This window comes from Somniosus microcephalus, chromosome 1 (genome assembly GCF_052327205.1).
Source record: "Somniosus microcephalus isolate GS21.2 chromosome 1, FLI_Smic_1.0, whole genome shotgun sequence".
NCBI classification, from domain to species: domain Eukaryota; kingdom Metazoa; phylum Chordata; class Chondrichthyes; order Squaliformes; family Somniosidae; genus Somniosus; species Somniosus microcephalus.
In genome coordinates, this window is record NC_140987.1 from 1861222 (window position 1) to 1886973 (window position 25752).

The following is a 25752-nucleotide window of genomic DNA, read 5'->3' on the forward strand; positions in this document are numbered from 1 at the left end:
GCTCAAGCTCCTCCAGCACATGGGAAGCTTCCTGGAGTTCCCACATGGCACAAGACGTGCATTCCACGGGACTGAGCTGCCCTGCCGTGCTTCTATTTAATAGACTATTAACTAACTTCTGGGGTAGTTATGGCAACATGTCTCCACACTGTAGAGATTTATTGCCCTTGATATATAAGAAGGCCTATGTCTATGTTTTTAACTCACTGCAGACATCATAACATTCGAACAGTTACAGTTATATCTGACCTTTGTTCCCAGGTGAGCTGCACTCTATGCCTCATCCTTACTGTTGGCTAATATCCAACTTTTACCCACAGCCTCACTATTCGACTAGCGCAGTCCCCTTTCTCACTCCAGGCAGTCTGGGTTACAGCTTACTCACAGGCTTTTAATTATAAGAAAAAGGGTTACATGTCATATATAATTCCAGTTATCATTGCATACAATTGATGATTACAGACTTCTACTTTTAATTCTTACACTATTATAAATCCATTACTGATGATTATAAGATATCAATGATTATAAGATCTTCTAGAAACCAACTCATCACTGATAATCTTACATTCCCCACAGATCCCTCTGTTCCTCTATCCCAGTTAGACCACTTATTGTCCAAGGATTATAGAAACATAGAAGATAGGAGCAGGAGTAGGCCATTTGGCCCCTCGAGCCTGCTCCGCCATTCAATGAGATCATGGCTGATCATCCAAGTTCAGTACCCTGTCCCTGCCTTCTCCCCATATCCCTTGATTACTTTAGCCTTAAGATTATGTGACCTCCTTATTCCTCCGACCAAAATGAACCACCTCACATCTATATTGAAGTTCATTTGCCAATGACATGCCCATTCTGCAAGTTTATTAAATATGAATGAATGTAAGGCAGGCTCACAAACTCTAGGCTCGCGGTGCACTCCTTTTTTAATGAACATATGCCCACTTGTATACTTCTGCTGCCATCACGGTCGAATGGCCCAAAATGCTTTCTCCTTGAAGAGGGCAAGGATGGGGCCTGTCCCTTTAACTGCGGGACTACAGCACCCGGCGGCGCAGGCGCAGTGGGCACGCGGGTGGCGGCGCAGGCGCAGGCGCAGTGGGCACCCGGGAGGCGGCGCAGGCGCAGTAGCGGTGCGGGCCCAGCGGCCGAGGCTCGGGATCAGGCCGGGAATCAGCGGGGGGGAGAGCGGCCCGAGAGCACCGGCTTCAGCCATGGCGTTCGCTCGGGTCCGCCGGGGCCCGGCCGGCGCGCTGCTGCGGGCCTTGTCCACAGGCCCCGGGCCTTTCCTGCCCGGCCGGGTGGCCGTGTTGGCCAAAACCACCCGCTACGAGTTCGAGCAGCAACGGAGCTGCCTGGAGGGGGAGCGGGGCCGAGAGAGGCTGCGGGAGCGGGTGAGTGCGGCCCGGGCCGGGGCCGGGGTTCGGGGCAGGGACTCTGGGCTGGGGGCCGGGGCTGGGGGTCGGGGAGCCTGGGCTGGGAGTCTGGGGGCCGGGGCTGGGGGGTCGGGCCGGGGGGCTGGGCCGGGGGCCGGAGTCTGGAGTGCAGTCACTGGAGCCGGGCCTTTGAGGAGTGGAGTTGGGAAACTCTCTCCCACACACCGGGCGGGGAGTCTGGGCTGGGGGTCGGGCCGGGCCGGGGGTCTGGGCCGGGAGTCTGGGGCTGGGGGCCGGGCCGGGTCTGGGCTGGGGGTCGGGTCGGGCCGGGAGTCTGGGGCTGGGGGCCGGGCCGGGGGCCAGAGTGCAGTCACTGGAGCCGGGCCTTTGAGGAGTGGAGTTGGGAAACTCTCTCTCCCACACACCGGGCGGGAGGCCGGGGGTCTGGGGCTGGGGGCCGGGCCGGGGGCCGGAGTGCAGTCACTGGAGCCGGGCCTTTGAGGAGTGGAGTTGGGAAATTTTCTCTCCCACACACCGGGCTGGGGGCTGGGGGTCGGGCCGGGGGTCTGGGCCGGGAGTCTGGGGCTGGGGGCCGGGCTGGGGGCCGGAGTGCAGTCACTGGAGCCGGGCCTTTGAGGAGTGGAGTTGGGAAACTCTCTCTCCCACACACCGGGCGGGGGGCTGGGGATCGGGCCGGGAGTCTGGGGCTGGGGGCCGGAGTGCAGTCACTGGAGCCGGGCCTTTGAGGAGTGGAGTTGGGAAACTCTCTCTCCCACACACCGGGCGGGAGGCCGGGGGTCTGGGTCGGGAGTCTGGGGCTGGGGGCCGGGCCGGGGGCCAGAGTGCAGTCACTGGAGCCGGGCCTTTGAGGAGTGGAGTTGGGAAACTCTCTCTCCCACACACCGGGCGGGAGAAGCCTGGAACTGTTCCACAAACGGCACCTGATGGATCAGTTGCCCAAGTGGGAGATTGCAGCGTTTTGAAGGTTTATGGAGTTAGGCGGTGGATCAGCCCTGATCACAGTGAATGGCGGGGCAGGCTCGAGGGGCCGAATGGCCTCCTCCTGCTCCTATCTCCTTATAAAATTCGTTACTTTTTAATATTCATTCCTGAGATGTGGGCGTCGCTGGCAAGGCTGGCATTTATTACCCATCCCTAGTTGCCCTTGAGAAGGTGGTGGTGAGCCGCCTTCTTGAACCGCTGCAGTCCGTGTGGTGAAGGTACTCCCACAGTGCTGTTAGGGAGGGAGTTCCAGGATTCTGACCCAGCGACAATGAAGGAACGGAGTTATACTTCTGAGTCAGGATGGTGTGTGACTCGGAGGGGAACTTACAGGTGATGGTGTTCCTGTGCACCTGCTGCCCTTGTTCTTCTAGGTGGAAGAGGTCGCGGGTTTGGGAGGTGCTGCCGAAGAAGCCTTGGCGAGTTGCTGCAGTGCATCTTGTAGATGGTACACACTGCAGCCGCGGTGCGCCGGTGGTGGAGGGAGTGAATGTTTAAGGTGGTGGATGGGGTGCCAATCAAGTGGGCTGCTTTATCTTGAATGGTGTCGAGCTTCTTGAGTGTTGTTGGAGCTGCACTCATCCAGGCAAGTGGAGAGTATTCCACCACACTCCTGACTTGTGCCTTGTAGATGGTGGAAAGGCTTTGGGGAGTCAGGAGGCGTGACGCTCGCCGCAGAATACCCAGCCTCTGACCTGCTCTTCTAGCTACAGTATTTATGTGGCTGGTCCAGTTAAGTTTCTAGTCAATGGTGACCCCCAGGATGTTGATGGTAGGGGATTCGGTGATGGTAATGCCGTTGACTGTCATGGGGCGGTGGTTATAATCTCACTTGTTGGAGATAGTCATTGCCTGGCACTTGTGTGGCGCGAATGTTACCTGCCACTTATCAGCCCAAGCCTGAATGTTGTCCATGTCTTGTTGTATGCGGACATGGACTGCTTCATTGTCTGAGGAGTTGTGAATGGCGCTGAACACTGTGCAGTCATCAGCGAACATCCCCATTTCTGACCCTATGTTGGAGGGAAGGTCATTGATGAAGCAGCTGAAGATGGTTGGGCCTAGGACACTGTCCTGAGGAACTCCTGCAGTGATGTCCTGGGGCTGTGATGATTGACCTCCAACTACCACAACCATCTTCCTTTGTGCTCGGTATGACTCCAACCAGTGGAGAATTTTCCACCCGATTCCCATTGACTTCAGTTTTACTCGGGCTCCTTGATGCCACACTCGGTCAAATGCTGCCTTGATGTCAAGGGCAGTCACTCTCACCTCACCTCTGCAATTCAGTTCCTTTTGTCCTTGTTTGGACCAAGGCTGTAATGAGGTCTGGAGCCGAGTGGTCCTGGCGGAACCCAAACTGGGCATCAGTGAGCAGGTTATTGGTGAATAAGGGCCACTTGATAGCACTGTCGACGACACCTTCTATCACTTTGCTGATGATTGAGAGTAGACCGATGGGGCGGTAATTGGTCGGATTGGATTTGTCCTGCTTTTTGTGGACAGGACATACCTGGGCAGTTTTCCACATTGTCGGATAGATGCCAGTGTTGTAGCTGTACTGGAACAGCTTGGCTAGAGGCGCGGCTAGTTGTGGAGCACAAGTCTTCAGCACGATAGCCGGGATGTTGTCGGGGCCCATAGCCTTTGCTGTATCCAGTGCGCTCAGCCGTTTCTTCATATCACGTGGAGTGAATCGAATTGTCTGAAGACTGGCTTCTGTGATGGTGGGGACCTCGGGAGGAGGCCAAGATATGGATCATCCACTCGGCCCTTCTGGCTGAAGATGGTTGAAAATGCATCAGCCTTGTCTTTTGCACTCGTGCTGGGCTCCACCATCATTGAGGATGGGGATATTCATGGAGCCTCCTCCCGTTAGTTGTTTAATGGTCCACCACCATTCACGACTGGATGTGGCCAGACTGCAGAGCTTTGATCTGATCCGTTGATTGTAGGATCGCTTAGCCCTGTCTATAGTATGCTGCTTCCGCTGTTTAGCATTCATGTAGCTCTGTGTTGCAGCTTCCCCAGGTTAGCACCTCATTTTTAGGTACGCCTGGTGCTGCTCCTGGCATGCTCTTCTACACTCCTTATTGAACCAGGGTTAGTCCCCTGGCTTGATCGTGATGGTAGAGTGAGGGATATGCCGGGTCATGATGTTAGATTGTGGTGGAATACAATTCTGCTGCTGCTGATGGCTCACAGCCTCATGGATGCCCAGTTTTGAGCTGCTAGAGCTGTTCTGAATCTATCCCATTTAGCACGGTGGTAGTGCCACACAACACGATGGAGGGTGTCCTCAGTGTGAAGACGGGACTTTGTCTCCACAATGACTGTGTGGTGGTCACTGCTACCAATGCTGTCATGGACAGATGTATCTGCGACAGGTAGACTGGTGAGGATGAGGTCAAGTAGGTTTTTCCCCCATGTTGGTTCACTCACCACCTGTCGCAGGCCCAGACTGGCAGTTATGTCCTTCAGGACTCGACCAGCTCGGTCAGTAGTGGTGCTACCGAGCCACTCTTGGTGATGGACATTGAAGTCCCTCACCCAGAGTACATTCTGTGCCCTTGCTACTCTCAGTGCTTCTTCCAAGTGGTGTTCAACATGGAGGAGTACTGATTCATCAGCTGAGGGAGGACGGTAGGTGGTAATCAGGAGGTTTCCTTGCCCATGCTTGACCTGAAGCCATGAGACCTCATGGGGTCCGGAGTCAATGTTGAGGACTCCCAGGGCCATTCCTTCCCGACTATATACCACTGGTGGTTCTGTCCTGCTGGTGGGACAGGACATACCCAGGGATGGTGATGGAGGAGTTCGGGACATTGGCTGAAAGGTACGATTCTGTGACTGTGACTGTGTCAGGCTGTTGCTTGACTAGTCTGTGGGACAGCTCTCCCAATTTTGGCACAAGTTCCCAGATGTTTGGTGAGGAGGACTTTGCAGGGTTGACTGGGCTGGGTGTGCTGTGTCCGTAGCCGGTGCCAAGGTTGATGCTGGGTGGTCTGTCCGGTTTTCATTTTTATTATTGTGTTTCGTAGCGGTTTTTGTTACAACTGAGTGGGTTGTTAGGGTTAGTTCATTTCAGAGGGCAGTTAAGAGTCAACCACATTTCTGTGGGTCTGGAGTCACATTAGGCCAGACCAGGTAAGGATGGCAGGTTTCGTTCCCTAAAGGACATTAGTTGCACATCACTTCTCTGCTTTTTAATTCCCTCTAGCAATGAACCCCAGTGTTTTTTGCTTTTTTATGGCCTTATTAACCTGCGTCAGTACTTCAGTGATGTGTGTATGTGTACCCCCAGATCCCTCGGCTCCTCTGCCCCATTTAAACTCTTCATTTTCCAAGCAGTGTGTGGCCTCCTTATTCCTCCTCCCAAACTGCACCACCTCACAATTATCGATATTGAAGTCTGTCTTTCTTGTATTAATTAAACTACCAAATTTGGTGTCGTCCGCAGATTGTGGGACTGACTGACTTAAAAGCAGCCGTCGCTGGAACTGCATACCGGGCTGATGCTGAGTTGAGCCTGGGGCCGGGCGGGGCTGATAGCATTTTTGTTCTACCCCACCCCACCCCACAGCTGCTGCTGCAATGTGTCCAGATCTCTCTCAGCCAGGGGCTCTGTCACTAGGGGACAGTGTAAAGAAAGCAAATAGGGCATTCAGGCAGGAGCGCTTTAAAGTGCAGGGTCGCACAAGAGACAGTATCAATAGGGCTAAGAGGAGAGGAGGGGCACAAGGGGCAGGGACTGAGCCGGGAGAGAGTGAGGGAAGGGGAGAGGAGCAGGGACTGGGACTGAGACAGGAGAGAGTGAGGGAAGGGGAGAGGGGCAGGGACTGGGGGGGGGAGAGAGTGAGGGAGAGGGGCAGGGACTGGGGGGGGAGGGGAGAGGGGCAGGGACTGAGCAGGGAGAGAGTGAGGGAAGGGGAGAGGGGCAGGGACTGAGCCGGGAGAGAGTGAGGGAAGGGGAGAGGGGCAGGGACTGAGCCGGGAGAGAGTGAGGGAGAGGGGCAGGGACTGGGGGGGGAGGGAGAGTGAGGGAGGGGAGAGGGGCAGGGACTGAGTCGGGAGAGAGTGAAGGAGAGGGGCAGGGACTGGGGGGGGAGGGAGAGGGGCAGGGACTGAGTCGGGAGAGAGTGAGGGAGAGGGGCAGGGACTGGGGGGGGAGGGGAGAGGGGCAGGGACTGAGCAGGGAGAGAGTGAGGGAAGGGGAGAGGGGCAGGGACTGAGCCGGGAGAGAGTGAGGGAGAGGGGCAGGGACTGGGGGGGGGGAGGGAGAGTGAGGGAGGGGAGAGGGGCAGGGACTGAGCAGGGAGAGAGTGAGGGAGGGGGAGAGGGGCAGGGACTGGGACTGAGACAGGAGAGAGTGAGGGAGGGGGAGAGGGGCAGGGACTGAGACAGGAGAGAGTGAGGGAGGGGGAGAGGGGCAGGGACTGAGACAGGAGAGAGTGAGGGAGAGGGGCAGGGACTGAGTTGGGAGAGAGTGAGGGAGGGGGAGAGGGGCAGGGACTGAGTTGGGAGAGAGTGAGGGAGGGGGAGAGGGGCAGGGACTGAGCAGGGAGAGAGTGAGGGAGGGGGAGAGGGACAGGGACTGGGACAGGAGAGATTGAGGGAAGGGGAGAGGGGCAGGGACTGAGACAGGAGAGAGTGAGGGAGGGGGAGAGGGGCAGGGACTGAGTTGGGAGAGAGTGAGGGAGGGGGAGAGGGGCAGGGACTGAGCAGGGAGAGAGTGAGGGAGGGGGAGAGGGACAGGGACTGGGACAGGAGAGATTGAGGGAAGGGGAGAGGGGCAGGGACTGAGACAGGAGAGAGTGAGGGAGGGGGAGAGGGGCAGGGACTGAGCCGGGAGAGAGTGAGGGAGGGGGAGAGGGGCAGGGACTGAGACAGGAGAGATTGAGGGAGGGGGAGAGGGACAGGGACTGGGACAGGAGAGATTGAGGGAAGGGGAGAGGGGCAGGGACTGAGACAGGAGAGAGTGAGGGAGGGGGAGAGGGGCAGGGACTGAGCCGGGAGAGAGTGAGGGAGGGGGAGAGGGGCAGGGACTGAGACAGGAGAGATTGAGGGAGGGGGAGAGGGGCAGGGACTGAGACAGGAGAGATTGAGGGAGGGGGAGAGGGGCAGGGACTGAGCAGGGAGAGAGGGGCAGGGACTGAGCCGGGGGAGGGGGGGAGGGAGAGTGAGGGGGGAGGGGTAGAGAGTGAGGGGGGAGGGGGAGAGAGTGAAGGGGGAGGGGGAGAGAGTGAGGGAGAGAGTGAGGGGGTTGGAGGGGGAGGGGGACTGAGCCCGGGGGAGGGGGGGGAGGGGCTGAGCCCGGGTGGAGGGACTGAGCGAGACTGTGCCTAGGAACATCTCCAATGATCCCGTTAAGCCACGTGGCTGGTGCTCCACAGGTTGCACACCGGCGTTTAAATGCAAAAACCACACAGAATTTTGAATGGGCCGCACAGCCTGTTAAAGGAGCCATGCACCCATAAAATATTGGCGGGAGCTGGTCACCGCCCTTTGAAAGCCTCTCCGTCTTGAGCCCTGCTGTTAGATTCCTCCTGGCCTTCAGTGAATAGCAGAACCCCTCATCCCTGCGATCACCCGAGCCAATCTACATTGCCTCTTTCCTGTGGCTCCAGTACCCTTCCTCTGAAGGGGCCCCCAAACCACACATGGTCTTGGAGATGTGGCTTACTTTGTATTTCATGTTCCTGTACATGAACCTGGGATCCGCTGTGGTCTTCCTGTGTTCCTGCTCTCTTCCATTCCATGTGAATTATTTATTTAGGGTATATTTGCATTCTCTGTTCTATTTCACATTTCCCTTTGTTGAACTGCATTTGCCTTCTGCCTGCCCACCCCCTGTCTCTCTCGGTGCCCAGCCTGACCTGGCCGTGTTGTGTGTTTGCAGCTCGCCACGAAGGGTTCCAGTTACAGCGGATTACTGGAGCGCCACAATATTCACAACACCAATGTACAACATGTGGTGGACTGTCTACGGTAAGGAGAAGGTTTCCTGACCCCGTCCTCCACTCTCTTCCCCCCCACCCCCCGGGCCCGCGCTACCCCGCCGACCGCGCCCCCCCCGCCCGCGCTCTCCCCCACGCTGGCACGCCCCCCCCCGCCGGCGCTCCCCCGCCCGCCAGCGCTCTTCCCCGCCCGCCAGCGCTCTTCCCCCCCCCCCCCCCCCCCCGCCGGCGCTCCCCCCCCCCCCCCCCCCCCCCTCCCCGCCCGCGCTCTCCCCCACGCTGGCACGCCCCCCCCCCCCCCCCGCCCGCCAGCGCTCTTCCCCCCCCCCCCCCCCCCCCGCCCTCCCCCACGCTGGCACGCCCCCCCGCCCGCCCGCGCAAAAACAGGAAGGCAGACTATTATTTGAATGGCAATAGATTGGGAGAAGGGGAAGTGCAGAGAGACTTGGGTGTTCTTGTGCACCAGTCGCTGAAGATAAGCATCAATTCAATTTTATTTGCCATATGTACTAGTACAATGGAATGCTTACACCCCGTCGGGACACGTCAGCTATTTTTACAGCGCCGTGTTCAGAAAGTCAATTCTTTGGCATCCAGTGGCAGTGGGAGCACGATGTCCCTCAGCCGCTCCGTCCTCCTCGTCACCGCGGCCTCCTCCTCACTGTTGCTCCACGTGTGGTGGCCTGCTTCTCCCGCTCACCCTCTGGCCACCATTCCCGACTCCCTCCTCCCAGTCGGACTGCGAGTCGTCATGGCTGCTGGCCGATGCGTTGCGCTGCCTCCGCCCGACTCGCCGAACACATCCTCCGGTCACCGCAGCCTTCACCTTACCGTCGCCGGCTCCACGGTCTGATGGCCCGGGCCTGCTTCTCCTGCTTCCGGTCCGGCCTCTGGCCGCCCTGCTCGGCTCCCCTCCTCCCAGTCGGAATACTTCCCCGCTGAGGAGCAGCCGGCTGACGTGCTCTAGCGGGTCGATGTGGTTGCTGATGCGCTGCGCTGCCTCCGCCCGACTCGCCGAACACCTCGCTCCGGTTGCGGGAGCAAGCGGCGAGATCGAGGCCGCCCGAAGCAGGGAGAGCGCGCTAGCGCTGGACCGTCTCGGTCGCTATCTTGGACTCCTGCCTTACCGCAGTTTATTAATCTCCCAACCCCGCTCCCGCCGACCAGCAGCTCCGCCCGGCGCTTTCTTTGTGAGGGACATGTGACCAGGTGCAGCAGGCGGTTAAGAAGGCAAATGGTATGTTGGCCTTCGTAGCAAGAGGGTTCGAGTACAGGAACAAGGATGTCTTGCTGCAGTTGTACAGGGCCTTGGTGAGACCGCACCTCGAGTATTGTGTGCAGTTTTGGTCACCTTATCTGAGGAAGGACGTTCTTGCCATGGAAGGAGTGCAGCGAAGATTCACCAGGCTGATACCTGGGATGGCAGGAATGACGTATGAGGAGAGATTGTGTCGATTGGGCTTATACTCACTGGAGTTTAGAAGATTGAGAGGGGATCTCATCGAAACCTATAAAATTCTGTCAGGCCTGGACAGACTAGATGCAGGAAGGATGTTTCCGATGGCCGGGGAGTCCAGAACCAGGGGTCATAGTCTAAGGATAAGGGGTAAGCCATTTAGGACTGAAATGAGGAGGAATTCTCTGCCACAGAGGGCGGTGGAGGCCAGTTCATTAAATATATTCAAGAACGAGTTGGATATATTTCTTAAGGCTAAAGGGATCAAGGGATATGGGGAGAAGGCAGGGACAGGGTACTGAAATTGGATGATCGGCCATGATCGCATTGAATGGCGGAGCAGGCTCGAAGGGCCGAATGGCCTACTCCTATCTTCTATGTTTCTATGCCTTGGAGAGGGTGCAGAGGAGATTTATCAGAATGGTACCAGGGATGAGGGACTTCAGTTACATGGCGAAACTGTGATTATTCTCCTTAGAGCAGAGAAGATTAAGAGGAGATTTGATAGAGGTGTTCTAAATCATGAAGGGTTTTGCTGGAGTAAATAAGGAGAAACTGTACATTGGCAGGAGTGTCGATAATCAGAGGGCACAGATTTAAGGTCAAGGAACCAGAGGCGACATGAAACATTTTACACAGCCTGAAAGGGCGGTGGAAGCAGATTCAGTAGTAACTTTCAAAAGAGAATTGGATAAATACTTGAAGGGAAATACATTTACAGGGCTTTGGGGAAAAAAGCAGGGGAGTGAGATTAATTGGAGAGCTCTTTCAAAGAGCCGGCATAGGCACGATGGGCCGAATGGCCTCCTTCTGTGCTCTATGATTCTAACAGACCCGCCCTGTAATGGGTCAGGTGCGTGGATGTGTGTCCTGTATTGGGCGGATTCTGCAGCATGGCTGCCAGCACTGAACTGTTGTTGTTTTGGTCTCTCCTCCACAGTAAGGAAGGGATTGAGGTTCGCCTGGTAAAGCGCAGGGACTACACAGAGGAGACCGTGCGATGGGCAGATGCCATCGTGTCTGCTGGAGGTAATGGCTGCTACATACCGCCTCCAGTACGTGGTGGGAACTGGCCCTGAACAAGTCGCTATGGAACGCTCGGTGTCAGTGCTTCAATGCATACTGCACACGCGCTCATTTTGCTGGCATCATCACAAGGCTCCTATACAGTTTTTTTTTTATTCGTTCCTGGGATGTGGGCGTCACTGGAAAGGCCGGCATTTATTGCCCATCCCTAGTTGCCCTTGAGGTTGTGGTGAGCCGCCGCCGCCGCCTTGAACCGCTGCAGTCCGTGTGGTGAAGGTGCCCCCACAGTGCTGTTAGGGAGGGAGTTCCAGGATTTTGACCCAGCGACAATGAAGAAACGACGATATATTTCCAAGTCAGTCTGGCTATACTGGCCTCCAACTGACTAACTAGTTGCTCTGTCCCAGTGTGGCGCTCCAACATGTCCTGTCCCGCTCTGGATTAAACACTCCCAGTCCAGCACAGGTTAGATACAGAGTAAAGCTCCTCTACATTGTCCCATCAAACACTCCCAGGACAGGTACAGCACGGGTTAGATACAGAGTGAAGCTCCCTCTACACTGTCCCATCAAACACTCCCAGGGCAGGTACAGCACGGGTTAGATACAGAGTAAAGCTCCCTCTACACTCCCATCAAACACTCCCAGGACAGGTACAGCACGGGTTAGATACAAAGTGAAGCTCCCTCTACACTGTCCCATCAAACACTCCCAGGGCAGGTACAGCACGGGTTAGATACAGAGTAAAGCTCCCTCTACACTGTCCCATCAAACATTCCCAGGGCAGGTACAGCACGGGTTAGATACAGAGTAAAGCTCCCTCTACACTGTCCCATCAAACACTCCCAGGGCAGGTACAGCACGGGTTAGATACGGAGTAAAGCTCCCTCTACACTGTCCCATCAAACACTCCCAGGGCAGGTACAGCACGGGTTAGATACAGAGTGAAGCTCCCTCTACACTGTCCCATCAAACACTCCCAGGGCAGGTACAGCACGGGTTAGATACAGAGTGAAGCTCCCTCTACACTGTCCCATCAAACACTCCCAGGGCAGGTACAGCGCGGGTTAGATACAGAGTAAAGCTCCCTCTACACTGTCCCATCAAACACTCCCAGGGCAGGGACAGCATGGGTTAGATACAGAGTAAAGCTCCCTCTACACTGTCCCATCAAACACTCCCAGGGCAGCTACAGCACGGGTTAGATACAGAGTAAAGCTCCCTCTACACTGTCCCATCAAACATTCCCAGGGCAGGTACAGCACGGGTTAGATACAGAGTAAAGCGCCCTCTACACTGTTCCATCAAACACTCCCAGGACAGGTACAGCACGGGTTAGATACAGAGTGAAGCTCCCGCTGCACTGTCCCATCAAACACTCCCAGGGCAGGTACAGCATAAGAAATAGGAGCAGGGGTAGGCCATTCGGCCCTTCGAGCCTGCTCCGCCATTCAATGAGATCGTGGCTGATCTTCTGCCTCAACTCCATTCACCGGCCCTATCGCCATATCCCTTGATGCCCTTACTAGTCAGAAATCTATCGACTTCTGTTTTGAATATACCCAATGACTGAGTCTCCACAGCCCTCTGGGGTAGAGAATTCCAAAGATTCACCACCCTCTGTGTGAAGAAATTTCTTCTCATCTCAGTCCTGAATGGCCTACCCTTTATCCTGAGGCTGTGGCCCCTGGTTCTAGACTCCGCAGCCAAGGGAAACATTCTCCCAGCATCCACCCTATCAAGCCCTGTAATAATTTTGTATGCTTCAATGAGATCTCCTCTCATTCTTCTGAATTCAAGAGAATACAGGCCTAGTTTACTCAATCTCTTCTCATACGACAGTCCCGCCATCCCAGGAATCAATCTCGTGAACCTTCGTTACACTCCCTCTATGGCAAGTATATCCTTCCTTAGGTAAGGAGAATAAAATTGTACACAGTACTCCAGGTGTGGTCTCACCAAGGCCCTATATAATTGGAGTAAGACTTCTTTACTCCTGTACTCAAATCCTCTTGTAATGAAGGCCAGCATTCCATTTGCCTTCCTGATGGCTTGCTGCACCTGCACATTCACTTTCAGTGACTCATGTACAAGGACACCCAGGTCCCTTTGAGCATCTGCATTCCCCAATCTTTCACCATTTAGGAAATACACTGCCTTTCTGTTTTTTCTACCAAAGTGGATAACTTCACATTTATCCACATTATATTCCATCTGCCATGTTCTCGCCCACTCACTGAGCCTGTCGAGATCCCCTTGAAGTCTCTTCACATCCTCTTCGCAACTGACACTGCCACCTAGCTTTGTATCATCAGAACATTTGGAAATGTTACATTTAGTCCCCTCATCCAAATCATTGATATAGATTGTGAATAGCTGGGGCCCAAGCACCGATCCTTGCGGTACCCCACTAGTCACAGCCTGCAATCCTGAAAAAGACCTGTTTATCCCTACTCTGTTTTCTGTCTGTTAACCAATTCTCAATCCATGCTAGTATATTACCCCCAATTCTATGTGCCCTAATTTTGTTCACCAACCTCTTGTGTGGGACCTTATCGAAGGCCTTCTGAAAATCCAGATACACCACATCTACCGGTTCCCCTTTGTCTACTCCACTAGTTACATCCTCAAAGAACTCCAATAGGTTTGTCAAACAGGATTTCCCTTTCATAAATCCATGTTGACTCTGCCCAATCTTACTATTAGTTTCTAAGTGCCCAGTTATTGCATCCTTTATAATAGATTCCAGCATTTTCCCCAACTACTGATGTCAGGCTAACAGGTCTGTAGTTCCCCGTTTTCTCTCTCCCTCCTTTCTTAAATAGCGGGGTTACATTTACTATCCTCCAATCTGCAGGAACCGTTCCAGACTATCTCAATGGCCACCTCTTTCAAAACCCTAGGATGTAGGTCATCTGGTCCTTGTGATTTATTGACTTTTAGTCCCATTAATTTTGCTAGTACTATTTTTTTTACTAATAATTTCTTTAAGTTCCTCATTCTCGCCACACCCTTGGTTTTCTCGTATTTCTGGGAGGTTTTTTGTGTCTTCCTCGGTGTTGGGGGGGGGGCGGTCTTGGGGGTCCGGTGTTGTTGAGGGGGGGGGGGTCTCGGGGGCTGGGTGCAGGATCCATGTTACTCGGGGCACTGACCGTGCGTCTGATTATGTGCAGGTGATGGCACAATGCTGCTCTCGGCCAGTAAAGTGTTCGGGCGGATCAAACCAGTCATCGGAGTGAACACCGACCCAGAAAGGTAAGGGCAGTGCCAGTGGGCGGGGACCATACTGCCCAGTGTGGGACAGACTTCCTGAGACCGCGAGATATCCAATGTATGGTGGTTCCCTACCGCCCCCCCCGCCCCACCCCTTTCCCTCATCCCGCTCCCTGAAAAACCAGCAAAGAATCCACATTGAATCCCAGGCGAGTTCTTGCTGCCAAAGCAAGAGGATGTGGGCTGTGCACCTGTCCCGGTGTCCAGCCGGCTTTACTGAGCTGGTTAATGCCAGGCGGGAGCAGCTATATCGCCCCCACCCCCAGGTTATCCAAGTCGCCCCGCCCCCCCTCCCGTTACCGGGCCCCGCCCGCCCCCCTCCCGTTACCGGTCCACGGGTAACTGTGGGTCCACGCACTGGGAGTGGAGCAGGGCAGCTAACTGAGTGATCACAGCCCCGACATTTCATCTCAATAGCCCATGCACACTTTTAATGTAAAATAACGTCAGTGGTGGGGGAACTTTTCGAGGCAATAACCCAGGACAAAATTAATCGGCATTTGTAAAATATGAGCTACTAAAGGAAAGTCAGCTCAAATTTGTTAAAGACAATTCGTGTCTGACTAACTTGATCGAGTTCTTTTGATGAAGTAATGGAGCGGGTTGATGAGGGTAGTGCGGTGGATGTTGTGTATATGGGCTTTCAGAAGGTGTTTGATAAAGTACCACATAATAGACTTGTTAGCAAAATTAAAGCCCATGGGATTAAACGGACAGTGGCAGCATGGGTACAAAATTGGCTAAGGGTCAGAAAGCAGAGAGTAGTGGTGAACGGTTGTTTTTCAGACTGGAGGGAAGTATACAGTGGTGTTCCCCAGGGGTAAGTATCAGGGCCACTGCTCTTTTTGATATATATTGATGACCTGGACTTGGGTATACAGGACATAATTTCAAAGTTTGCAAACGTTACGAAACTCGGAAATGTAGTAAACAATGAGGAGGATAGTAACAGACTTCAGGAGGACATAGAGAGACTGGTGAAATGGGCAGACACACGGCCGATGAAATTTAACACAGGGAAGTGTGAAGTGACGCATTTTGGTAGGAAGAAAGAGGAGAGGGAATATAAACTAAATGGTATAATTTTAAAGGGGGTGCAGGAACAGTGCCCTGGGGGTGTATGTACACAAATCATTGGAGGTGGCAGGGCAGGTTGAGAAGGCTGTTAAAAAGCACACGGGATCCTGGGTTTTATTAATAGTGGAATAGAATACAAAAACATGGAAGTTATGTTAAACATTTATAAATCACTGGTTAGGCCTCAGCTGGAGTATTGTGTTCAATTCTGGGCACCACACTTTAGGAAGGATGTCAAGGCCTTGGAGAGGGTGCAGAGGAGATTTACTAGAATGGCACCAGGTATGAGGGAACTTCAGTTACGTGGAGAGACCAGAGAAACTGGGGTTGTTCTCCCTAGAGCAGAGAAAGTTAAGGGAAGATTTGATAGAGGTGTTCAAAATCATGTTCTGATGGAGTAAATAAGGAGAAACTGTTTCCAGTGGCAGGAGGGTCGGTAACCAGAGGACAGTCATGGCAGGAAAGCTCAGACCCGTGTTCTGCTCCTCCTGCTCTATGTGGGAAATCAGGGACGCTGCCAGTGTCCCTGGCGACCATGTGTGCGGGAAATGCATCCAGCTGCAGCTACTTGTAGACCGCATTGTGGCGCTCGAGCTGCGGGTGGATGAGTTTTGGAGCATGCGCGATGCTGAGAGGCTCGTGGATAGCACATTTAGCGAGTTGTTCACGCCTCAGGGTAGGGCTGCACAGGGGGTGACCATCAGGCAGAGCAACAGAGGCAGGCAGGAAGTGCAGGGGCCCCCTGCGGACATCCCCCTTTCAAACAAGTATACCAAGTTGGATACTGTTGAGGGGGATGACTCACCAGGGGAAGGCAGCAGCAGCCAGCTTCCTGGCACCAGGGACGCTTCTGCTGCTCAGACAGGGAGGAAAAAGAGTGGGAGAGCAATAGTGGTAGGGGATTCTATCATAAGGGGAACAGATAGGCGTTTCTGTGGCCGCAAACGTGACTCCAGGATGGTTTGTTGCCTCCCTGGGGCCAGGGTCATGGATGTCACTGAGCGGCTACAGGGCATTCTTAAGGGGGAGGGTGAGCAGGCAGAGGTCGTGGTCCACATTGGGACCAACGACATAGGAAGGAAGGGGGATGAGGTCCTGCATCAAGAATTTAGGGAGCTAGGTAACAGATTAAAGAGCAGGACCTCGAAGGTTGTAATCTCTGGATTACTCCCAGTGCCACGTGCTAGTGAGTATAGGAATGGGAGGATAGAGCAGATGAATGCGTGGCTAATGAGTTGGTGTAGGGGGGAGGGTTTTACTTTCCTGGATCACTGGGCCTGCTTCTGGGGAAGGTGGGACTTGTACAAGTCGGACGGGTTGCACCTGAACCAGAGCGGGACAAATATCCTTGCGGGGAGGTTTGCTAGCACTGTTGGGGGGGGTTTAAACTAACTTGGCAGGGGGATGGGATACAGAGGGGAGCTGAAAGAGGGGGTGATGTGCTGCCAATTATAGAGAAAAAAACAAGTCAGCTTGGTAGACAGGGCAAATATACAAGGGCAAGGCTGGATGGTATCTATTTTAATGCAAGGAGTCTTGCAAATAAGGTGGATGAACTGAAGGTGTTGATAAACACATGGGAGGATGATATTGTTGCTATCACGGAGACATGTTTGAGGGAGGGGCAAGACTGGCAGCTCAATATTCCGGGGTACAGAATCTTCAGGCGAGACACAGGGGGGGGTATAAGAGGAGGGGGTGTAGCAATATTAATTAAGGAGTCAATTACTGCAGTAAGGAGGGATGACATATTAGCAGGTTCCTCTAATGAGGCCATATGGGTGGAGCTTAAAAACAAGAAGGGGGCAAGCACTTTGCTGGGCGTGTACTATAGGCCTCCAAACAGTCAGGGGGAGATAGAGGAACAGATATGTAGGCAAATCTCAGAGAAATGTGCAAATAATAGGGTAATAATAATGGGGGATTTCAACTTCCCCAATATTAACTGGGATAGTCAGAGTGTGAAAGGCTCAGAGGGTGTAGAATTCTTAAAGTGCATCCAGGAGAGCTTTTTGAGCCAGCATGTAGAAAGTCCTACAAGAGAGGGGGCGGTACTGGACCTAATTCTAGGGAATGTGGCCGGCCAAGTGGAAGAAGTGCTAGTAGGTGAGCACTTTGGTGACAGTGACCATAATATGGTGAGATTTAAGGTGGCCATGGAAAAGGACAGGGATGGGCTGGAAATAAAGGTTCTAAATTGGGGGAAGGCCGATTTTAATAGGATAAGGCAGGATCTGGCCAAAATGGACTGGGATCAGCTACTTGTAGGAAAATCCGCATCGGAGCAATGGGAGGCTTTCAGAAGGGAGATTGAGATCATACAATGGCAACATGTTCCCGTAAAGGTCAAGGGTGGTTCCAAAAACCACATGGAACCGTGGATGTCAGGGGATATACGAGAATGGATTAGAAAAAAAAAAGGGCTTTTGGCAGATACAAAAGGCTAAAGACGGAGGAAGCCCAAGAGGAGTACAAAAAGTGCAGGGGGATACTTAAAAAAGAAATTAGGAGATCAAGGAGGGGCCATGAAATAACACTGGCGAGCAAAATAAAGGAAAATCCTAAGATGTTTTATAAGTATATTAAGGGTAAGAGGATAACTAGGGAAAAAATAGGGCCCATTAAGGACAAAAGTGGCAATCTGTGTGTGGAGCCGGAAGACGTAGGAGGGGTTCTAAATGAATTTTTTGCATCTGTTTTCACTATGGAGAGGGACGATGTAGACATAGAAATAGGGCGGGGGGACTGTGATATACTCGAACACATTAACATCGAGAGGGAGGAGGTATTGGCGGTTTTAGCAGGCCTAAAAATGGATAAATCCCCAGGCCCGGACGAAATGTATCCCAGGCTGCTGTGTGAGGCAAAGGAAGAGATTGCGGGGGCTCTAACACACATATTCAGAACCTCTCTGGCCACAGGGGATGTGCCAGAGGACTGGAGAACCGCTAATGTAGTTCCATTATTCAAGAAGGGGAGTAGGGAAAAACCGGGGAACTACAGGCCAGTGAGCCTAACATCAGTGGTGGGAAAATTATTGGAAAAAATTCTGAGGGACAAAATCAGTCTCCACTTGGAGAGGCAAGGATTAATCAGGGCTAGTCAACATGGCTTTGTCAAGGGAAGATCATGTCTGACTAATTTGATTGAATTTTTTGAGGGGGTGACTAGGTGTGTGGATGAGGGTAACGCAGTGGATGTGGTATACATGGATTTCAGTAAGGCCTTCGATAAAGTCCCGCACAGGAGACTGGTCAAGAAGGTAAGAGCCCATGGAATCCAGGGTGCCTTGGCACGTTGGATACAAAACTGGCTTAGTGGCAGAAGGCAGAGGGTGATGGTCGAAGGTTGTTTTTGTGACTGGAAGCCTGTGGCCAGTGGGGTACCACAGGGATCGGTGCTGGGTCCCTTGCTGTTTGTGGTCTATATTAATGACTTGGATATGAATGTAAAAGGTATGATCAGTAAGTTCGCGGATGATACAAAATTTGGTAGGGTGGTAAATAGCGAGGAGGATAGTCTCAGTCTGCAGGACGATATCGATGGGTTGGTCAGATGGGCGGAACAGTGGCAAATGGAATTTAACCCGGAAAAGTGCGAGGTGATGCACTTTGGGGGGACTAACAAGGCAAGGGAATACACAATGAATGGTAAGACCCTAGGCAAGACGGAGGGTCAGAGGGATCTGGGTGTGCAAGTACACAGATCCCTGAAGGCGGCGGAACAGGTGGATAAGGTGGTAAAAAAGGCATATGGGATACTTGCCTTCATTAGCCGAGGCATAGAATATAAGAGCAAGGAGGTTATGATGGAGCTGTATAAAACACTGGTTAGGCCACAGCTGGAATACTGTGTGCAGTTCTGGTCGCCACACTACAGGAAGGATGTGATAGCTTTGGAGAGGGTGCAGAGGAGATTCACCAGGATGTTACCAGGGCTGGAGCGCTTCAGCTATGAAGAGAGACTGGGCAGATTGGGTTTGTTTTCCTTGGAGCAGAGGAGGCTGAGGGGGGACATGATTGAGGTGTACAAAATTATGAGGGGCATAGATAGGATGGATGCTGAGGAGCTTTTTCCCTTAGTAGAGGGGTCAATAACTAGGGGGCATAGATTCAAGGTAAAGGGCGGGAGGTTTAGAGGGGATTTGAGAAAGAACTTTTTCACCCAGAGGGTGGTTGGAGTCTGGAACTCACTGCCTGAAAGGGTTGTGGAGGCTGGAACCCTCACAACATTCAAGACGCATTTGGATGAGCACTTGAAATGCCATAACATACAAGGCTACGGACCAAATGCTGGAATATGGGATTAGATTAGACAGGGCTTGATGGCCGGCGCGGACACGACGGGCCAAAGGGCCTCTATCCGTGCTGTATTACTCTATGACTCTATGACACGGATTGAAGGGAATTGGTGAAATAACCAGAGGGGAGATGAGGAAACATTTTTTACGCACCGAGTTGTTGAGGTCTGGAATGCGCTACCTGACAAGGTGGTGGGAGCAGAAACAAGAATAACATTCAAAAGAGAATTGGTAAATACTTGAAGGGAAATGTTTACAGGGCTACAGGTAAAGAACGGGGGAGTGGGACTAATTGGATAGCTCTTTCAAAGAGCTGGCACAGGTACGATGGGCCGAATCTGCTGTATCATTCTATGAAACCTTTATACTGGTAACGGAAAAAGCCGAAGTGGAAGCAAAGCCCGGCAGTGAATACTGTCGGAGGAAAGAGCTGGTCCAGAGGCCGGAAGAAAGAACCTGCTGGGGATTGCACCTCGAATGGAAGCATGTAAGGAAGCGGAGGCATCCCCGTGAACTCCTGCAAGAAGCAAACCAGGGTAACTTGGGTAGTTTAAAGCACCGGGATATAACAGCAGCTCAGCAGACTGCCCTTACATTAAACAGCATGCGAGCTGGAGGCACCAGTCGGAACACATTGGTTGAAGCACCAGGATAGCAGAGTTATAAAAGTGGACTATTGATGTGACATTACATCTGTGGGATTCATAAGAACATAAGAAATAGGAGCAGGAGTAGGCCAATCGGCCCCTCGAGCCTGCTCCGCCATTCAATAAGATCATGGCTGATCTGATCCTAACCGCCAATCCACTATCACAGAACCATCTCCTGAATCTAACAGAATTAGACACACGAAATAGGAGCAGGACCAGGCTACACGGCCCCTGGGCCCGCTCTGCTACCCACAGGGCCATGACCGATCCGAACCTAGACTCATGTCCAAATTCCTGCCCGCTCCCCGTAACCCTTAATTCCCTTTACTTCTAGGAAACTGTCTATTTCTGTTTTAAATTTATGTAATGATGTAGCTTCTACAGCTTTTTGGGGCAGCATATTCCATGGACCTACCACCCTCTGAGTGAAGTAGTTCCTCCTCATCTCAGTTTTGAAAGAGCAGCCCCTTATTCTAAGACTATGCCCCCTAGTTCTAGTTTCACCCATCATCGGGAACATCTTCCCCGCATCCACCCGATCCGACCCCTTCACAATCTTATATGTTTCAATAAGATCGCCTCTCATTCTTCTGAACTCCAATGAGTAGAGTCCCAATCTACTCAACCTCTCCTCATATGTCCATCCCCTCATCCCCGGGATTAACCGAGTGAACCTTCTTTGTACTGACTCAAGAGCAAGTATGTCCTTTCTTAAGTATGGACACCAAAACTGTATGCAGTATTCCAGGTGCGGCCTCACCAATACCTTGTACAACTGAAGCAATACCTCCCTATTTTTATATTCTAGCCCCCTAGCGATGAAAGCCAACATTCCATTGGCCTTCTTAATCACTTGCTGCACCTGCATACTAACCTTTTGAGTTTTGTGCACCAGGACCCCCAGATCCCTTTGTACTTCAGTACTTTCCAGTTTCTTGCCATTAAGATAATAACTTGCTCTACGATTTTTCCTGCCAAAGTGCATAACCTCACACTTTCCAATATTGTATTCCATCTGCCAAATCTCTGCCCACTTACTTAGCCTGTCGATGTCCCCTTGCAGGTTTTTTATGTCCTTCTCACTCACTACTTTCCCTCCCATCTTAGTATCATCTGCAAACTTTGATATGTTACACTCGGTCCCCTCCTCCAAATCGTTAATATAGATTGTAAAGAGTTGGGGACCCAGCACTGACCCCTGCGGAACACCACTAGTTACTGATTGCCAGTCTGAGAATGAACCATTTATCCCAACTCTCTGCCTTCTGTTAGATAGCCAATCCTCTATCCATGCCAGAATATTACCCCCAATCCCGTGATTTTTTTATCTTAAGCAATAATCTTTTGTGTGGCACCTTGTCAAATGCCTTTTGGAAGTCTAAATACACTACGTCCACTGGTTCCCCTTTATCCACCCTATACGTTACTTCCTCAAAGAACTCCAGCAAATTTGTCAAACATGACTTCCCCTTCATAAAACCATGCTGACTTTGTCCTATTAAATTATGATTATCCAAATGTCCTGTTACTGTCTCCTTAATAACGGACTCCAAAATTTTACCTACCACAGATGTTAGGCTAACCGGTCTATAATAGTTTCCAGCCTTCTGTCTACTGCCCTTTTTAAATAAGGGTGTTACATTAGCAGTTTTCCAGTCTGCCGGGACCTTTGCCGAGTCCAGGGAGTTTTGGAAAATTATTACCAATGCATCCACAATCCCTACCGCCACTTCCCTCAAGACCCTAGGATGTAAGCCATCAGGTCCAGGTGATTTATCCGCCTTGAGTCCCATTATTTTACCGAGTACCACTTCCTTAGTGATTTTGATCGTGTTTAGCTCCTCCCCCCCCTTTAGCCCCCTGTTTGTCCAGTGTTGGGATATTCTTAGTGTCTTCTACTGTAAAGACTGATGTAAAATATTCATTCAGTGTTTTTTGCCATCTCCATATTTCCCACCATTAATTTCCCGGTCTCATCCTCTAAGGGACCAACATTTACTTTAGCCACCTTTTTTCTTTTTATATAACTATAAAAACTCTTACTATCTGTTTTTATATTTTTTGCTAATTTACTTTCACAATCTATCTTCCCTTAATCAATCTTTTTGTTATTTTTTGCTGTCTTCTAAAGTTTTCCCAATCCTCTATCCTCCCACTAGATTTGGCTACCTTATATGCCCTTGTTTTTAGTCGAATACTATCCTTAATTTCTTTACTTAGCCACGGATGGCTGTCTTTTCTTTTACACCCTTTTCTTCTCAGTGGAATATATATTTTTTGGAAGTTGTAAAATAACTCCTTGAATGTACACCACTGATCATGTATCGTCTTACCCTTTAATCTATTTTCCCAATCCACTCTACTCAATTCCGCTCTAATACCTTCATAGTCTCCTTTATTCAAGCTTAGCACGCTTGTTTGAGATCCAACCTTCTCACCCTCTAATTGAATATGGAATTCAACCATGTTATGGTCACTCATTCCAAGGGGATCCTTTACTAGGACATTTTTAATTAATCCCGTCTCGTTACACAGGACCAGATCTAAGGTTGCTTGCCCCCTGGTCGGTTCAGTTACATACTGCTCAAGAAACCCATCCCTAATACACTCAATGAACTCATCCTCAAGGCTGCTCTGTTCAATTTGATTTGTCCAATTAATATGATAGTTGAAATCCCCCATAATTATAGATGTTTCCTTATTACAAGCCTCAACTATTTCCTGATTGATACTCCGTCCAACAGAGTTGCCACTGTTCGGAGGCCTATAGACTACGCCCACTAGTGTTTTTTCCCCTTATTATTCCTTACCTCCACCCAAACTGTTTCATTATCCTGATCTTTTGACCCAATATCATTTCTCTGTATTACAGTGATTCCTTCCTTTATTAACATAGCCACCCCACCTCCCCTTCCTTCCTGCCTGTCCTTCCTGATCGTTAAATAACCTGGTATGTTTAATTCCCAGGCATTGTCACCCTGCAGCCATGTTTCTGTAATGGCCACAAGATCATACCCATATGTAGTTATTTGCGCCATTAACTCATCTATTTTGTTACGAATGCTACGTGCATTCAGATAGAGAACTTTCAAAGATGTTTTGTGACACTTAGTTCCTGCTTTTGCCCTTTTTATTACTTTACCTTTTACTCCATACCTTCTGCCCCTTCCTGACACGCTCTGGTTTTTAATTTCCCCACTGCTACCTAAGTCTATTACCTTCTCTGTTGTCATTTTTATTATTTGCTCTCTAGGAACCTCCCCCCCACTAGTTAGTTTAAAGCCCTCTCTACAGCCCTAGTTATATGATCCGCCAGGACTCTAGTCCCAGCACTGGCCAAGTGAAGCCCGTCCCAACGGAACAGCTCCCTCCTGCCCCAGTACTGGTGCCAGTGTCCCAGGAAGCAAAACCCATTTCTCCCACACCAGTCTTTGAGCCACGCATTTAACTCTCTAATTTTATTTGTCCTAGCCAAATTCGCTCGTGGCTCAGGTAATAATCCAGAGATTATTACCCTTGTGGTTCTGCTTTTTAATTTGGCCCCTAGCTGCTCAAACTCCCTCAGCAGAACCTCCTTCCTTGTCCTATCTATGTCGTTGGTACCAACATGGACCACGACAACTGGATCCTCCCCCTCCCACTCCAAGTTTCTCTCCAGTCCAGAGGAGATGTCCTTAACCCTGGCACCGGGCAGGCAACACAGCCTTCGGGACTCTCGCTCTCGGCTGCAAAGAACTCTATCTATCCCCCTAACGATACTATCCCCTACCACTATAACATTTCTTTTAACTCCCCCCACTTGAATGGCCCCCTGCTCCATGGTGCTGTGGCCAGGTTGCTCATCCTCCCTGCAGTCCCTGCTCCTGTCCCCACAGGGAGTAAGAGCCTCGAACCTGTTGGGCAAGAGCAAGGGCTGCGGCTCCTCCAACACTACCTCCTGGATCCCCGTACCTGCCTCACTTCTAGTCACACCATCCTGACCCTGGCCACGGACTACATCTGAATTAATTAATCTAATTGGTGTGACTACCTCGTGATACACAGAGTCCATGTAACTCTCCCCCTCCCTGATGTGTCTCAGTGTTTGAAGCTCGGTCTCCAGCTCTTCAACACGGAGCCGGAGTTCCTCGAGCAGCCAACACTTACTGCAAATGTGATCACCGTGAGCATCGATGGTGTTCACCAGCTCCCACATATTGCAGCAGCAACACATCGCCTGATCTCCCATTCTATGTAATTAATTAAATTTATTAATATTATTCTTAAATATCCTCTGCCCCGATTCTAGATGGTGTATATCACACCTTAGAAACTATAAACGAAAGAGATTTAAGCTTAAAAGGGAGAAATACTCACCAACCAATCACCCGCTTTCTGGTGACGTCACACTTGGATTACTTTTTACCTCTCTCCTTCCCTCCGAGTTCAGAGACTGGAGATTGGTAAACCTTACCCGGTCTCTGGGCCTTTTATAGCCCCGCTCTGCCGCTCGAGATTCCTGCCGACGCTGTGAGGCCTTACCTGGTCTCTGGGGACTTTTATACCCCGCTCTGCCGCTCAGGTTTCCCGCCGACGCACTGAGGCCTTACCTGGTCTCTGGGACTTTTACAGCCCCGCTCTGCCGCTCAGGTTTCCCGCCGACGCTGTGAGGCCTTACCTGGTCTCTGGGACTTTTACAGCCCCGCTCTGCCGCTCAGGTTTCCCGCCGACGCTGTGAGGCCTTACCTGGTCTCTGGGCCTTTTACAGCCCCGCTCTGCCGCTCAGGTTTCCCGCCGACGCACTGAGGCCTTACCTGGTCTCTGGGACTTTTACAGCCCCGCTCTGCCGCTCAGGTTTCCCGCCGACGCTGTGAGGCCTTACCTGGTCTCTGGGACTTTTACAGCCCCGCTCTGCCGCTCAGGTTTCCCGCCGACGCTGTGAGGCCTTACCTGGTCTCTGGGACTTTTACAGCCCCGCTCTGCCGCTCAGGTTTCCCGCCGATGCTGTGAGGCCTTACCTGGTCTCTGGGACTTTTATACCCCGCTCTGCCGCTCAGGTTTCCTGCCGACGCACTGAGGCCTTACCTGGTCTCTGAGGACTTTTACAGCCCCGCTCTGCCGCTCAGGTTTCCTGCCGACGCACTGAGGCCTTACCTGGGTCAGTGGTTGAGGCAGAAACTGTGTCAATATTCAGGATTAGATTGGAGAGGGGGTTGGAGGAAAGGTGAGGAAGGGTTTTGGGAACAGGGCGGGTAAATGTGATTAGAACTATTTACTGGTGTGGAGGGTAAACACTCACACTGACTGTGTGTTATTTCTATGACTGGAGGAATAAGCACTCCCCCTCGTGCTGGGTGTGTTGTCTCTCATACACTGTCTTGACTCTGCCTCTGTTCTCAGGTCTCAGGGACACCTGTGCCTTCCAGTGAGGTACACCCACTGTTTCGCAGAAGCTCTACAGAAGCTGCAACAGGGAGAATTCAGGTGAGAGAAGCCACACGTTCCCACCCCTTCCCATCTGAGCTTAGCTTCCTGTTTCCCTCTAGTTTCCTCCCCTTGACCCCTGCAGGTGCTGCTTCCTTTAGGGGTGGGTTTTACCTGCACAGCCCACTCTCCGATACCTTGCACAATGGGCTCCTCCCCCTGCTGAGCTTGGT

At 51.9% G+C, this 25752-nt stretch overlaps 2 protein-coding genes across 4 annotated transcripts in view; both read left to right on the forward strand.

Moving 5' to 3' along the window:
* The window catches only part of LOC147123888 (nipped-B-like protein), an 832420-nt gene that overhangs the window by 106851 nt on the left and 699817 nt on the right, over positions 1–25752 (forward strand).
* nadk2 (NAD kinase 2, mitochondrial) overlaps positions 1107–25752 on the forward strand; it is a 93142-nt gene continuing 68496 nt past the window's right edge. For all 3 annotated transcript variants that reach the window (XM_085962746.1, XM_085962826.1, XM_085962922.1), the window contains exons 1-5: positions 1107–1394; positions 8278–8366; positions 10732–10820; positions 13990–14071; positions 25496–25579. In XM_085962746.1, coding sequence (XP_085818872.1) covers positions 1215–1394; positions 8278–8366; positions 10732–10820; positions 13990–14071; positions 25496–25579 — 524 coding nt within the window. In that variant the 5' untranslated portion in view covers positions 1107–1214. The remainder of the gene's footprint in view (positions 1395–8277; positions 8367–10731; positions 10821–13989; positions 14072–25495; positions 25580–25752) is intronic.